This window comes from Camelina sativa, chromosome 11, assembly GCF_000633955.1.
Source record: "Camelina sativa cultivar DH55 chromosome 11, Cs, whole genome shotgun sequence".
Taxonomy (NCBI): domain Eukaryota; kingdom Viridiplantae; phylum Streptophyta; class Magnoliopsida; order Brassicales; family Brassicaceae; genus Camelina; species Camelina sativa.
This window is the reverse complement of record NC_025695.1, coordinates 47,228,667-47,241,213: the sequence shown is the minus strand read 5'-3', so window position 1 is coordinate 47,241,213 and position 12,547 is coordinate 47,228,667. Positions and strand designations below refer to the sequence as shown.

The window sequence follows — 12,547 nt, the reverse complement described above, 5'->3', positions numbered from 1 at the left end:
GTGTTTGTCATCTACTGATTTACAAGTTTACGACAAATCATTTTTTGCAAATCAGCAGATGTCGCTATGTTCTCCGAATTTATAATACTTGTTCATCCCATACAATTTTCGCATGAATATGAGAAATCTTGTTTTTTATTATTATTAAATCTGATTATTATTATTATTATTAAATCTAATTATATATATGTTTTCTTAAACATACAGAAAGAATTGCTGTAAACAAAAAAAAGTAAGTGAAAGATTCAATCATGAAAAATTTGGAAAACTTTCTCAATGCTTTGATTCTTCAATCACTCTAGTCTTCATCCTGCATCATCACCATAAAAACCATGCAATTAATTTCATTAATCATTATAGTCATAGTCTCATAGACACACACGAATGCTATATATATATAGAAGAGAGAGAGAGAGAGAGAGAGAGAGAGAGAGAGAGAGAGAGAGAGAGAGAGAGAGAGAGAGAGAGAGAGAGAGAGAGAGAGAGAGAGAGAGAGAGAGAGAGAGAGAGAGAGAGAGAGAGAGAGAGAGAGAGAGAGAGAGAGAGAGAGAGAGAGAGAGAGAGAGAGAGAGAGAGAGAGAGAGAGAGAGAGAGAGAGAGAGAGAGAGAGAGAGAGAGAGAGAGAGAGAGAGAGAGAGAGAGAGAGAGAGAGAGAGAGAGAGAGAGAGAGAGAGAGAGAGAGAGAGAGAGAGAGAGAGAGAGAGAGAGAGAGAGAGAGAGAGAGAGAGAGAGAGAGAGAGAGAGAGAGAGAGAGTTACTGCGAATATGGGAAGTAGAGTGAAAGGTATTTGCAGGTGGAAAGCATTTCCTTTGTACACAGTCCGTGTAGCATTCCGGAAGGTGACGGTAATGACCACTGTTGCAGGAAGATCTACATTTCTGTTCACATGGGTTCTCGCATTCCCTTTCTACACATTTTTTGTAGCATCCTGGCATGCAGGTTATAGCACATGATGATCGACAATTCAGTTCACATGTAATATCTTCTGCTTTTCCTCCAAGGGCAACCATCACTACTACCAAAACCAACATCATCACAAGTCACAACAGTACTCCACTTGTTCTCCATTTCTCTCTTCTTATTTTTTATTTTGCTTCAAAAGTTATTCGTATATATGATGGAAAGCTCTCACTCGATGTATATATATATATATAAAGATGGAATGACCAAATCTTTTGTATTGTTTCCGTTACATGTCATGTAATTATGACGAGCCTTTATTGTGGCAAGTCATTTATGTCTGAAGCGTTCAAACTTTGAGTAGCTTACAAAATGCAAAATAGAAACATAAAACTATTTTGACTGGAAAGTGGCATATACAGTACTAAATTGTTATATAAAATAGAAACAAATCAAATATTAAATACCACATTTCATAACTCCTGTAGGGATATATATATATATATATATATTGTGTGGATAAGTGACATATATATTGACTGAATAAAATAGAAACAAAAAAAAGGCAAATTACATACCAGATTTTCTACCTTTAATGAAATATATTTTTATTTGAATTCAAAAATATATAATCTCTTATATATTAAAAGAGAGCTCCATAGGCAATTTATTGTTCACCCTTAATATTCCATAAAATTACATAAAATTACCACTGCTATATATATTTATTTTGTCAACTGCCACTGATATTCAATTTATTTATATACAAAATATTTTGCTCCTATAAATTGGTAAATATTATTCAAAAATTGATAAATATTATCTCATACATATTTTCGAAATTAAATTAATTTTATTATGTATTGTAATATAATAACATAACTATATTATGAGATGTAAAAAAATATATATTTAAAATCATATCTTAAAAAATATAAATAATGTTACCTTTCTAATTATTTTATAAAGCTCTCTAATAGTGAAATAATCGAAGATCATTATATATATAGGGGATTTACATTAAAATTGTCATTAGTATAACTAAAGAATATTTCATTCAATAATTGAAGAAAATCTATACTATTAATTGGGGAATATACCTAAAGGTTAAAAAAAAATCATATCAAATATCCATGCTGCCAAAATGACCCAATTTACATATTAAGAAGAAGATTAAACAACAGATTTATTATATTTTAGGAAATAGTTCAAATTAGTTCAATAATAATCATGTTATGAGAATTTTGTGTGGGTATATTCATGTATGGCAAAATACGGGACGAGAATTTGGGAACAAGAATTCAAGTAGAACATATGCGGACATACTATTTACTCATGTGAATTACGAGGAATAGGTTTTTTCAGGTAAAAAAAAAATTTAAACGTTGCAATCAGACAGATTAGATGAGTTTGATCGCTTGACAATTATATTTGGGTCATCTAGAAATTCTATGATATGCAATGGAATGGGTATGGACAAGTAGGCATGAACACGGGTACGATTACGGTTTATTAACTATTGGTTATGGTTAAATTCAAAACAAGACGAGTATCTCAGTAGTAACAACATTTAGTGGTCCTATATATTTAACAAGACGGTTTCAGTTAAATTCAATTTTAATATATTTAGCATAACGTATACAGAACAAGATGAGTATCTCATTCTAAAATATATACATCTAGGTTAAATACGTGAAGTAAATGAAACTGAAACCGAATCCAAATTTGATTTAGCATCTTTAAACAAACAGTTGGAAATATTTGGATTACATTTAGAATAATATACACGTATCTAAATTATATCTTAATGTTTTCTTATATATATCATTTATGCATGTCTAAGTAGAAGTTTACATGAAAATTTTCTAATTTTTAAAAAAGTTATGCAAAAATAACCCCGCATGTACGTGCGGATCCGAACCTAATTTATTTTATATTATGCTAATTATTTTCTTCTGTCTGTTACCGCACATGCATAATCACAAACAATATTTTATACTACTGTCAATTTATTGTTTTGTTATATATACAAATTCCATAAATATACCATTTATTTATTATTGTTATTATTATTATTGATAAAAGTCATTTATTGTAAATATAATTGCACCATTTATCCTTTAAACTCATTGGATTATCATGCATCCTTTCACTTTCACTTAGAATGAGAGTAATAACCAGATAATACTGATCACCTGATTTTGCCTTGTTCTTTGTCGTCTCGTTCTATTAGTTAAAACCTAAAAGCAAATGAACTTATGCCATGTTTTAAAAATCGCTAGGTGCTAGTCGGGTGGTCGAAGAGAGCCTAACGATTAATTGATTAATCGGGGATTATACGGGAATTAATCGGGGACTAGTTTTAAAGTATTTTAAATATTTTTATAATTAATATTACATATTAAAACGTTTTATGGTTATATACCTCTCTTGCGTGTGAATTAATAGGTTTTGGTGTAGCACAGTTGGTTAGTAACCTATGTTTACGATCCCATGCATGAAAGATAACAATAAATCCAATAATTAAGGAGTAGACCAGTATCAAATAAAAAGGCTCACACTTTATAAAAAAGTACGACTAAATCCCAAAATTGGGATATCATCATAATTTGGTGTCATTGTCAAACCTGACTAAACAAACTCAGCAATTTTTTTTTTTTTTTACCGATGTTATACCGATAGTGATACTAGCTAGTACCACAAAAAGAATGACCTATGTCTGATGATGGGGCTTCTTCTCCGAGATCGATCACAACAAAGACAACCATATCTAGATACAAACTAAATTACACAAATTATAAACAAATCTAGAAGAATACAAATGGCCGAACACAACCGAGCCAAGATTCTTCTTGACTACGAAAATTAAGACTTCATCTGAAAGAGAGCCAATATAGTCGAATATGTGGACATGAAGAGTGAAACCATGTGGCGGCAACCACACCCACCACTGTTTCTCTAAAAATACTTTGTTTAAAATTGAAATATGATAATATCACTTAAAAATATTTGTTCATCGATCCCATTTTCACATGAATCTAAAGAAACTTAATATTATTATTAATATTCATCTTATTATATATAGATATCCGTTTACATGTCGAAGAAAAAAAAACAAAAAAAAAACGTAAAGTATCCATAACTAGAATTTTTGAATTATCTCTGCACTCGCATTTCTTCCATCCCTTTAATCTTCATCCTGCATTATTTGTCACCACATATTACAAACCATGTCAATTTTACTATTACACAAGACACACACATACATACATATATGCATATATACATTCAAAGAAACAGTTTAAAGAGAAAGAGATTTACTGCGAGTGTGAAGTTGAGTGAAAGGTATTTTGTAGATGAACGATGCATTTGGCCATACACTCTTTAAAGCAGATTGACGTGAACTCTGGATCGCGGCATGTGATTTCACATTTGAATGTACACAAATGATTTATTGCTTCTGTTCCAATTACAGCCAAAACGATCATCATCATCATCACCACCACACTCAATTTCTTCTCCATTTCTCTTCTTAATTTGAAAACTTTATGTATATAATATGATAATATAATGTCTATATTTACTCAGTGGGAACGAAGTTTTCTCTATTTATAAAGACAAAATCACCAACCCTTTATCTTCATTCTGTTAACTTTCTGTATATATCAGTCAAGCCATTAAAATGGTAACTTTGAAAATTGACTGTAGAACTCTTAACAATCATCGCATAAAAAAAAAAAAAACAATCATCGCATATGGAAGTGACACATTTTTTGACTGGCTATTGATGAGAGTGAGACTATGACGACCAATAATAACCATATAAAGAAAAGAGATTTACCCATCCGGTTCCGGAATTCAACACGTCACCGTTTAATCTACAATGAGCCATTACATATTGGGCCAATAAATGGGCCTTACCAATTACAAGAACCTAATTAACCTTGTTCGTTAACCGCAGCGTTTTAGGATAATTTTTAACTAAACACCGCGTTTTATCGAGAGGAAGTTTCTAAGTGAGTTAAAGAGTCTCTTTTTGTTCTTCACCTGTCGTTATCAACTTTACCGGCGACTTTGATCGGAGGTTCTTCACTGGTGGTAGCGACGAACAATTCTAGAGAGTTGAGGGAAATGGGAATAGAGATTATAGGTCAAATTGAGAAAATCAATGGTAAAGATTTGAGTTACGACGCTTTTGCAGAGAGATACTTAGCCAAGAACCAGCCAGTAGTAATCTCCGGTCTCACTGACGATTGGAGAGCTCGGGAAGATTGGGTTTGTAAGAATGGACGCCCTAATCTCCACTTCATTGCCACTCACTTCGGAAAATCCAAAGTTCAGGTAAAAAGGTTCATGCTTTCATAAGACTATTAGTAGCTTTGGTTAGCTCCCATAGGCCAAATTTGTTAAAAGGAAATAATAAAAATTGAATCTTTTTTGGTTTTTGGGAATGAATTGTTTGTTCAATGACTTGGTAGTGTTGGTTATCTACAGGTTGCAGACTGTGATACAAGAGAATTCACAGATCAGAAAAGATTAGAAATGTCTGTTGGTGACTTTGTGGAGCAATGGGCCAATGATTCTATCAAGGAATCTGTGTTTTTTTTTTTTTTGTTAAAGTCAAGAAATCTGTGTTGTATCTGAAAGATTGGCACTTTGTCAAGGTGAATATCTGAGGTTACTTTCTCTTTAGCTTAAGTGAAGCAAAGAGATTGCTTTATATATGTAAATCAATGTGAGAGTTGATTGTGTACTGAATGCAGGAGTATCCAGACTATACAGCCTACCAAACGCCGCCGCTGTTTTCTGATGATTGGCTTAATATCTATCTAGACAATTACCATATGCATGAGGATAGAGATAATTTCCAGAAGTATGATCAAATTAGCTGCTCTGATTATCGGTTTGTTTATATGGGTGGAAAAGGTCTGAGTAAAAAGATCAAACAAACTGTTTGTGTTGTTGTCTTTTTGAGTGTTTTGGCCTTTGGAGAAAGCTGATCATTTCTGAACTCTTTTTCCTACAGGATCTTGGACACCTCTACACGCTGATGTATTTAGATCTTATAGTTGGTCAGCTAATGTTTGTGGTAAAAAAAGATGGCTTTTCCTTCCTCCTCCTCAAAGTCATCTTGTTTATGACAGGCAAGTGTTTTTTTTATCCTATTAGTCATGTAACCTTTCTGTGAATTGTCTGTGATCCACATTTCTTCACTCATGTGTTAGCCTTATAGTTGGATGGTTTTTTCAGGTACATGAAGAATTGTGTTTATAACATCTTTGAAGAGGTGAATGAAACTAAATTCCCCGGTTTCAAGAAGGTAAATCAGTTGGTCCTACCCTCAATTTGTAAGCTCGTCTTTTCACCACGTGTTTATTCACATTTTATGGTTTGCATTCAGACCACCTGGCTTGAGTGCATTCAAGAACCCGGTGAAGTTATCTTTGTTCCCAGTGGATGGCATCATCAAGTATATAACTTGGTATCTCCCTCTTTCTCCTTCCCTCTCAATGTATGTACAACAACACTGTTTTCTTGAATTTTCTGGAATATTTTTTTACAGGAAGACACGATATCTATAAACCATAATTGGCTCAACGCATACAACCTATCTTGGGTGGTAATGACTTCTCGACCCGTGTTTCTAATTTTCTATATAAGGAAATATGAAACTGAACTAAAAGAGGAAGTACTCATGTCTGCTTGAGCTTCAGTGGGATCTACTGTGGAAGGACTACAAGGACACTGAAGAGTCAATAGAAGACATAGGAGACATATGTGATGATTTTGAAGGTATTTTCCAGCGCAATCTTGCTGCCAACAACACAGGTTCATGCATGACTTATCTCAATTTGACAGATCCGTGTCCTTATATTCTTCCCAATTTATCTCCTTTTCGTAATTTGATTGTTAGTTGGAGCTCTACATTTCTTTCTGAGAGATCTTTCGAGGTAAAATTTTCAATATCATTGGAGCTATCTGTGTAGGGTGTTTGGAGAACTCACTGTGCAGTAGAAAATAAGTGAATCTTTTGGTTGACTGAATGTATAATTGAACAATAGATTCAAGAAAAACCCTAGAGAGTTTTGGATATATGAACATGAACATCCTTATTTTGACACCTTCTCTTCTCTCACCTACAGGAATGAATTTGAATGACTTTTTCCTCTTCATGTCACGGTTCTCTTTGGGCAACATGGTTCTCCTGCAGTCTTACTCTGACAAACACAAAACCCTGAAGTCGTGTTCCTCAGCAGTAGTGGCACAGAATCTGTTATTGAATCTCTCGACTATAAAGAAAACCATGCTGATGATGATAGCTGCAGGCGGCGTAACTGCAAAGGAAGTGTATCTGGACTTGCGAGAAACACTGGAGAATCCACAGTTTCTCAGTTTGGTCAGAGACATGGGAAGAACTTATGCAATGGTTCACATGGAGGAAGAGGATCAGGTACTCTCTTCGAAAGAGTTATTACAAAAACTCAGTGGTTTTGCAGATCCAAAGATGCAAATATGTTCTCCAAAATATCTTGTTGAAATGATAAATCATCATAATACTTTTTTCTTCCATCTCTTAGCATAAATTGTGAATATGAACTGAGAACAAAAAAAAAAAAAAAAAAGGAAATATCTATATCATCATCACTTTTTTTTTTTTGTTAATCTAGGTATCCCAACGCTCCCCGACAGAGCAGGGGTCCACGTGTTAGCTATCGGGTACCCGACAGAGCAAGGGTCCACGTGTTAGCTATCGGATCGCTTGGACTAGCCACGTGGGCGGCCAAATGGCACTCCATGTGTCGGCTCCTGGAACGCTGCAGCCCGCATGTGAATTCCGCAGTGGCCGGGGCTCCAACTCATGATGGTGGGTACCTCAGCTGAGGGTCCTTTACCACCAGAGTTAGAGGCTCCGGTTTATCATCATCACTTTAACTTACTTGTTTCCATATCTTCTTTTTCTTCTTTGGCCTTGACATTGATATGTACACACATTCAATTGAATGAGTAATATTTGTTTGTTTCTCTTGATTTACGAGGTGTATTGAGGTACATAAAACCTCTATAAATTAATACTCTATAAATTAATAAACACTATAAATTAATAAATTTTGCTAGTCCCAAGTTGGGATAGTGTAAAAAATAATAAAATTCGATAAGATAATAAAATAATAATTTTTTTGAAATCCTTATGTAAAATATGGTCCCAATAATATCATAAATTAATAATCATGTAAAATTACATATATATATATATATATGCTGATATAGTAAAATATGTTTCTCTTAAACCTCATATCCATAAAACAATTGTTATATTGTATCTTTAAAATATAATGATATAAAATATTCTATAACATTCCATAAAGCACGTCAATTTTTTTAAAGTTTTCAATTTCTAAATATGCATCATTTACATTTGGATAGATTGATAGACTATTAAAATACAATAATTGATATTCTTATTCATAAATTTGAATATTCATGTTATGTATATAAGTAAATTTGTCTACAATATTTGTAATTCATTGTCAAAAATATTTTTTAATTATTTCAAATTCAATTCCAATAACGTAAAATTTACAACATCCAAAATTTTAATCTTATTCTGCAAAAATTGTCTCAATTCATTATTTTAAAAAATTGAACAATTAAAAATATACCTATAAATTAATAATTATTAATTTACACTATAAAATAATAATTATTAATTTATTGATAAATTAATATTACTATAAATTAATAAAATGTCTTAGTCCTAACATTATTAATTTATAGAGGTTTTACTGTACTATTTTTTATGCGATGTTCAAACTTGGCTATACGAATTTGCATATACGGAAACTATGCAAAAGATAAACTATATAGAGTAGTAAATTGACTAATTTTACTGTTCAAAAAATTTCAATCTAAAATTTTATTTGTTTCAATCTAAAATTTTTATAAACCCTGTGACCAAAATAATAATAATAATAATAATTGAAATTTTCTATGGGTTGTTTTTTTTTAATATGATCAATCTCCGGAATTGTTAACTACATTCATTTCTTACAATCTAATCATCAAAATTGTTAAACTATTAATTTAATTATACTATTATAGTAAAGGTTTATAAGAAACTATTAATTCAATTATCTAACTATTTTGTTGTACTATTTACATTAATTTTTATGAATATAAAAAAATCAAATAAAACTTAACATTTTCGAAACATTAAAACATTTTGAGTTTTCGTAAAAAAAAAATGGTCAAGTGCAACAACATTTTAATTTTTTTTGTTAAAATAGTTTTGCCGCAAAATAAATGGAATAATTTTCCTCTATTCACGTTTAGCATATGTGTTTAAATTAGCGAACAAACAATCCATCTCCCAAAATTATTCATATAGAGCTAGAAAACGATCAGGATATACTCATTTCAGTAGTTTTCAATCAAAAGTAAATGCCAACAAACAATCCAAGGTTGCCCATTAGTTATTACAACAAAGACATATATATAACACTAGATTTTCAATCAAAAGTGGTAGATTTGTTTTTCAGAATACCTTGTTGAGTTGATATAAGATCATATGTAATGCTTGTTCAGCCCATGAATTTGAGAAACCATTTGGCTATAGCCTGTTAATTGATCTTATTGAATTTTCTTTTACATATATAAAAAGAAAAGAGTTACATGATGACAAGCCTTGAACCACCCTGATTTATTTCATTCTCTATATCCCCCAAATAACTTGTATTTCAATATTATAAACCTTGTCCATTTCGCTACAAATAGAGATAACCTAGATATAAACAAAGACACAGAGGCACAAACAAGACTTCATGTGCGTACTTATAGTCATTTAATATCTGTATGATGGTTTCAGGTGGATAGTTGCATTTCTCGACCAGACACCAATTATGGCAGATCTTTCTGGTGAACCTTGAAATGTGGCTACAGTGGATCACACAGTTCGATTCACATGATCCGTCGTCTGCCTCTACTTCCATGGCTACCATCACCACCAAAATCATCATCATCATCATCACCAATTTCCTCTCCATATCTCTTGTTTCTTCTTTGGCCTTATTTTATGTATTCAATGGACGTTAATTATACATGCGTATATATATATATATATAACTTGACCAAACCTTTATTGGTGTTCTTACTGATGGTACACGTATGAGGCATATTTATGGCAAGCCATTTGTTTTTGCATTTCTCATGTTGGACTAATTCATATATTTGCGAAATGGTATAGACATAAATTAAATTCGAATTTTGAGTGATATATTTATCGAATGAAGTAGCTAAGTTATTTCGTAGAAATAGTTGGGATAATTTTATACGCAAACAATCAAAGACTCTTGACTCTTCTACGAAAGCATAAAACATTTCAAGTTTTCGGAAAAAAAAGTTTTGCCAAGTACAACGACATTTTCAATTTTGTTAAAATAGTTTTGCCACGAAAAACGAAATATTTTTTTTTTCTATTTACGATCATTATTTGTGTTTAAATTAGCAAAATGTTTTTTTTACGCAAACAGTCATATTTTTTAAAAACCATGTGACAAAAAAACAAAATGTAAACAAATAAAATACAATTGATTCTTTTTAATGAGATTTTTTTTTTTAAAAAAAATATGCACAAAATCAATCTGGAATTTGTTAACTAGATTAATTTTATACAATCTTATCATCAAAATTTGTTAGAACTATTAATTTGATTATATTAAACTATTAATTCAGTTATCTAATTATTTTGTAGTTTTACTATTTAAGTTAAATTTTTGATGAATATAAAAATAAAAATTATTGAAGTGAATATTATATCTTTATGGGAAACAAAATCAAATAAAAGTTTACATTTTCGAAGCATAAAACATTTCAAGTTTTGGGAGAAAAAAGGTTTGCCAAGTACAAGGGCATTTTGAAATTTTGTTAAAATAGTTTTGCCGCGAAATAAACGGAATATTTTATTTTTATTTACGATTATTATATGTGTTTAAATTAGCCAAAGCTTTTTTTTTTAAATGTGATTGACATCTTTTGTAAGTACAACACCCTAAAACGATGAGCATATACTCATTTCATTAGTTTTCAATCAAAAGTAAATGCAAACAAACAAATCCAAGGTTGCCCAATATCTATTACAACACATGTATATATAACACTAGATTTTCAATAAAAAGTTGTAGATTTGTTCTTGAGAAGACTTGAGTTGATATAAGATCATATATATAATACTTGTTCATCCCATGAAGTTGAGTAAACAATTTGGCTATAGCCTGTTAATTGATCTTATTGGATTTTAATTTCTGTTACATATATAATAAAAAAAAAGAGTTACATGATGACAATCCTTGAACAACCACCCTGATTTATTTCATTCTCCCAGATAACTTGTATTTCAATATTATAAACCTTATCCATTTCGCTACATATAGAGATATGTACCTACATATACACAAACACACACAGACACAAGCACGAGTAGATGTGCGTACACATAGTCAGAGAATGTCGGTTTGGTGGTTTCAGGTGGATAGTTGCATTTCTCGACCAGACACTGATTATGGCAGATCTTTCTGGAGTACCTTGAAATTTCGCTGCAGTGGATCACACAGTTCGATTCACATGATCCGTCGTCTGCCTCTACTTCCATGGCTACCATCACCACGAAAATCATCATCATCATCACCACCACGTTCCTCCTCTCCATATCTCTTCTTTCTTCTGTGTGGCCTTATTTCATGTATCCAATGGACGTTAATATATAACTTGACCAAACCACAATAGCAAAATCCTTTGACTCGTGGGCCAAACCGTTTTGAGCCCAAACTTGATGAATGTAATTGGACTTTAGTTGTCACTTTCATTTTACAGCAAATTATGGCCACACAACACAAGACAAGAGTAATAAAATAATAAACCGGATCAGACCGAACTGGTTAATCTGTATAATTCATGCATTTGTTCTATCCGAGTTTTTAGGGTCTTAGAACCAAATATTTATTTTCATAATCGTAGTGATGAAAACTAAAATGTTATTAATTTTATCCTCGTCACAAGTGTTCCAATCAAATTCGTTCACATCATATTGTGTTTTTCTTTTTAAAAAAATCTTTATAATATACGAATTTTAAAGTTTATAACTTTAAACTTAAGAAAGTAATTAACCTATATGGATCAAATTGAAATTATTATATATTTATTATAAAATCTGAAGATCAAAATAAAATATGCTATGTTAAGAATGAAATCTTAAACCAATAATTGTTATTATCTTCATATCTTAGACATGTTTAGTAGATGGTAATATCCATAAATAGATTACAGGATTAGGGAATATTAATTAATTTTTATAATATTTCAAAAGTATTACATTTACTCGGTCAATCTTTAATATTTAATATTTTGGTTCGTTTCCGATATTCTCGTCGATCCTCCAGATTTACGATATCTCCAAAGTCCCCCCCAACACTATTGTATAAATATTAGTGAAGCAAACAAAGGAATCCTCACAACACCAATCTCTCTCTAATGGCATATTCTATCTTCTTGCAGAAAAATCCAAGTTTCAACAATGGCGATCAACGAACCAGAGTTTGCCACAGCCGTGGCGGTGGCGACAAAGGAGAGAACATTCAAGAAATTCTCATTCAG

The 12,547-nt window shown here is 31.6% G+C and overlaps 1 protein-coding gene across 1 annotated transcript; it reads left to right on the top strand.

Annotated features, from left to right (window-relative positions):
* LOC104726913 (jmjC domain-containing protein 4-like) lies at positions 4,900-7,507 on the top strand. The gene is made up of 10 exons (XM_019232859.1): positions 4,900-5,242; positions 5,396-5,492; positions 5,528-5,565; positions 5,665-5,827; positions 5,928-6,045; positions 6,152-6,221; positions 6,303-6,383; positions 6,465-6,521; positions 6,616-6,730; positions 7,045-7,507. Exons 1-10 carry the CDS (start codon positions 5,033-5,035, stop codon positions 7,482-7,484), a joined length of 1,389 nt encoding a protein of 462 aa, XP_019088404.1. The 5' UTR covers positions 4,900-5,032; the 3' UTR covers positions 7,485-7,507.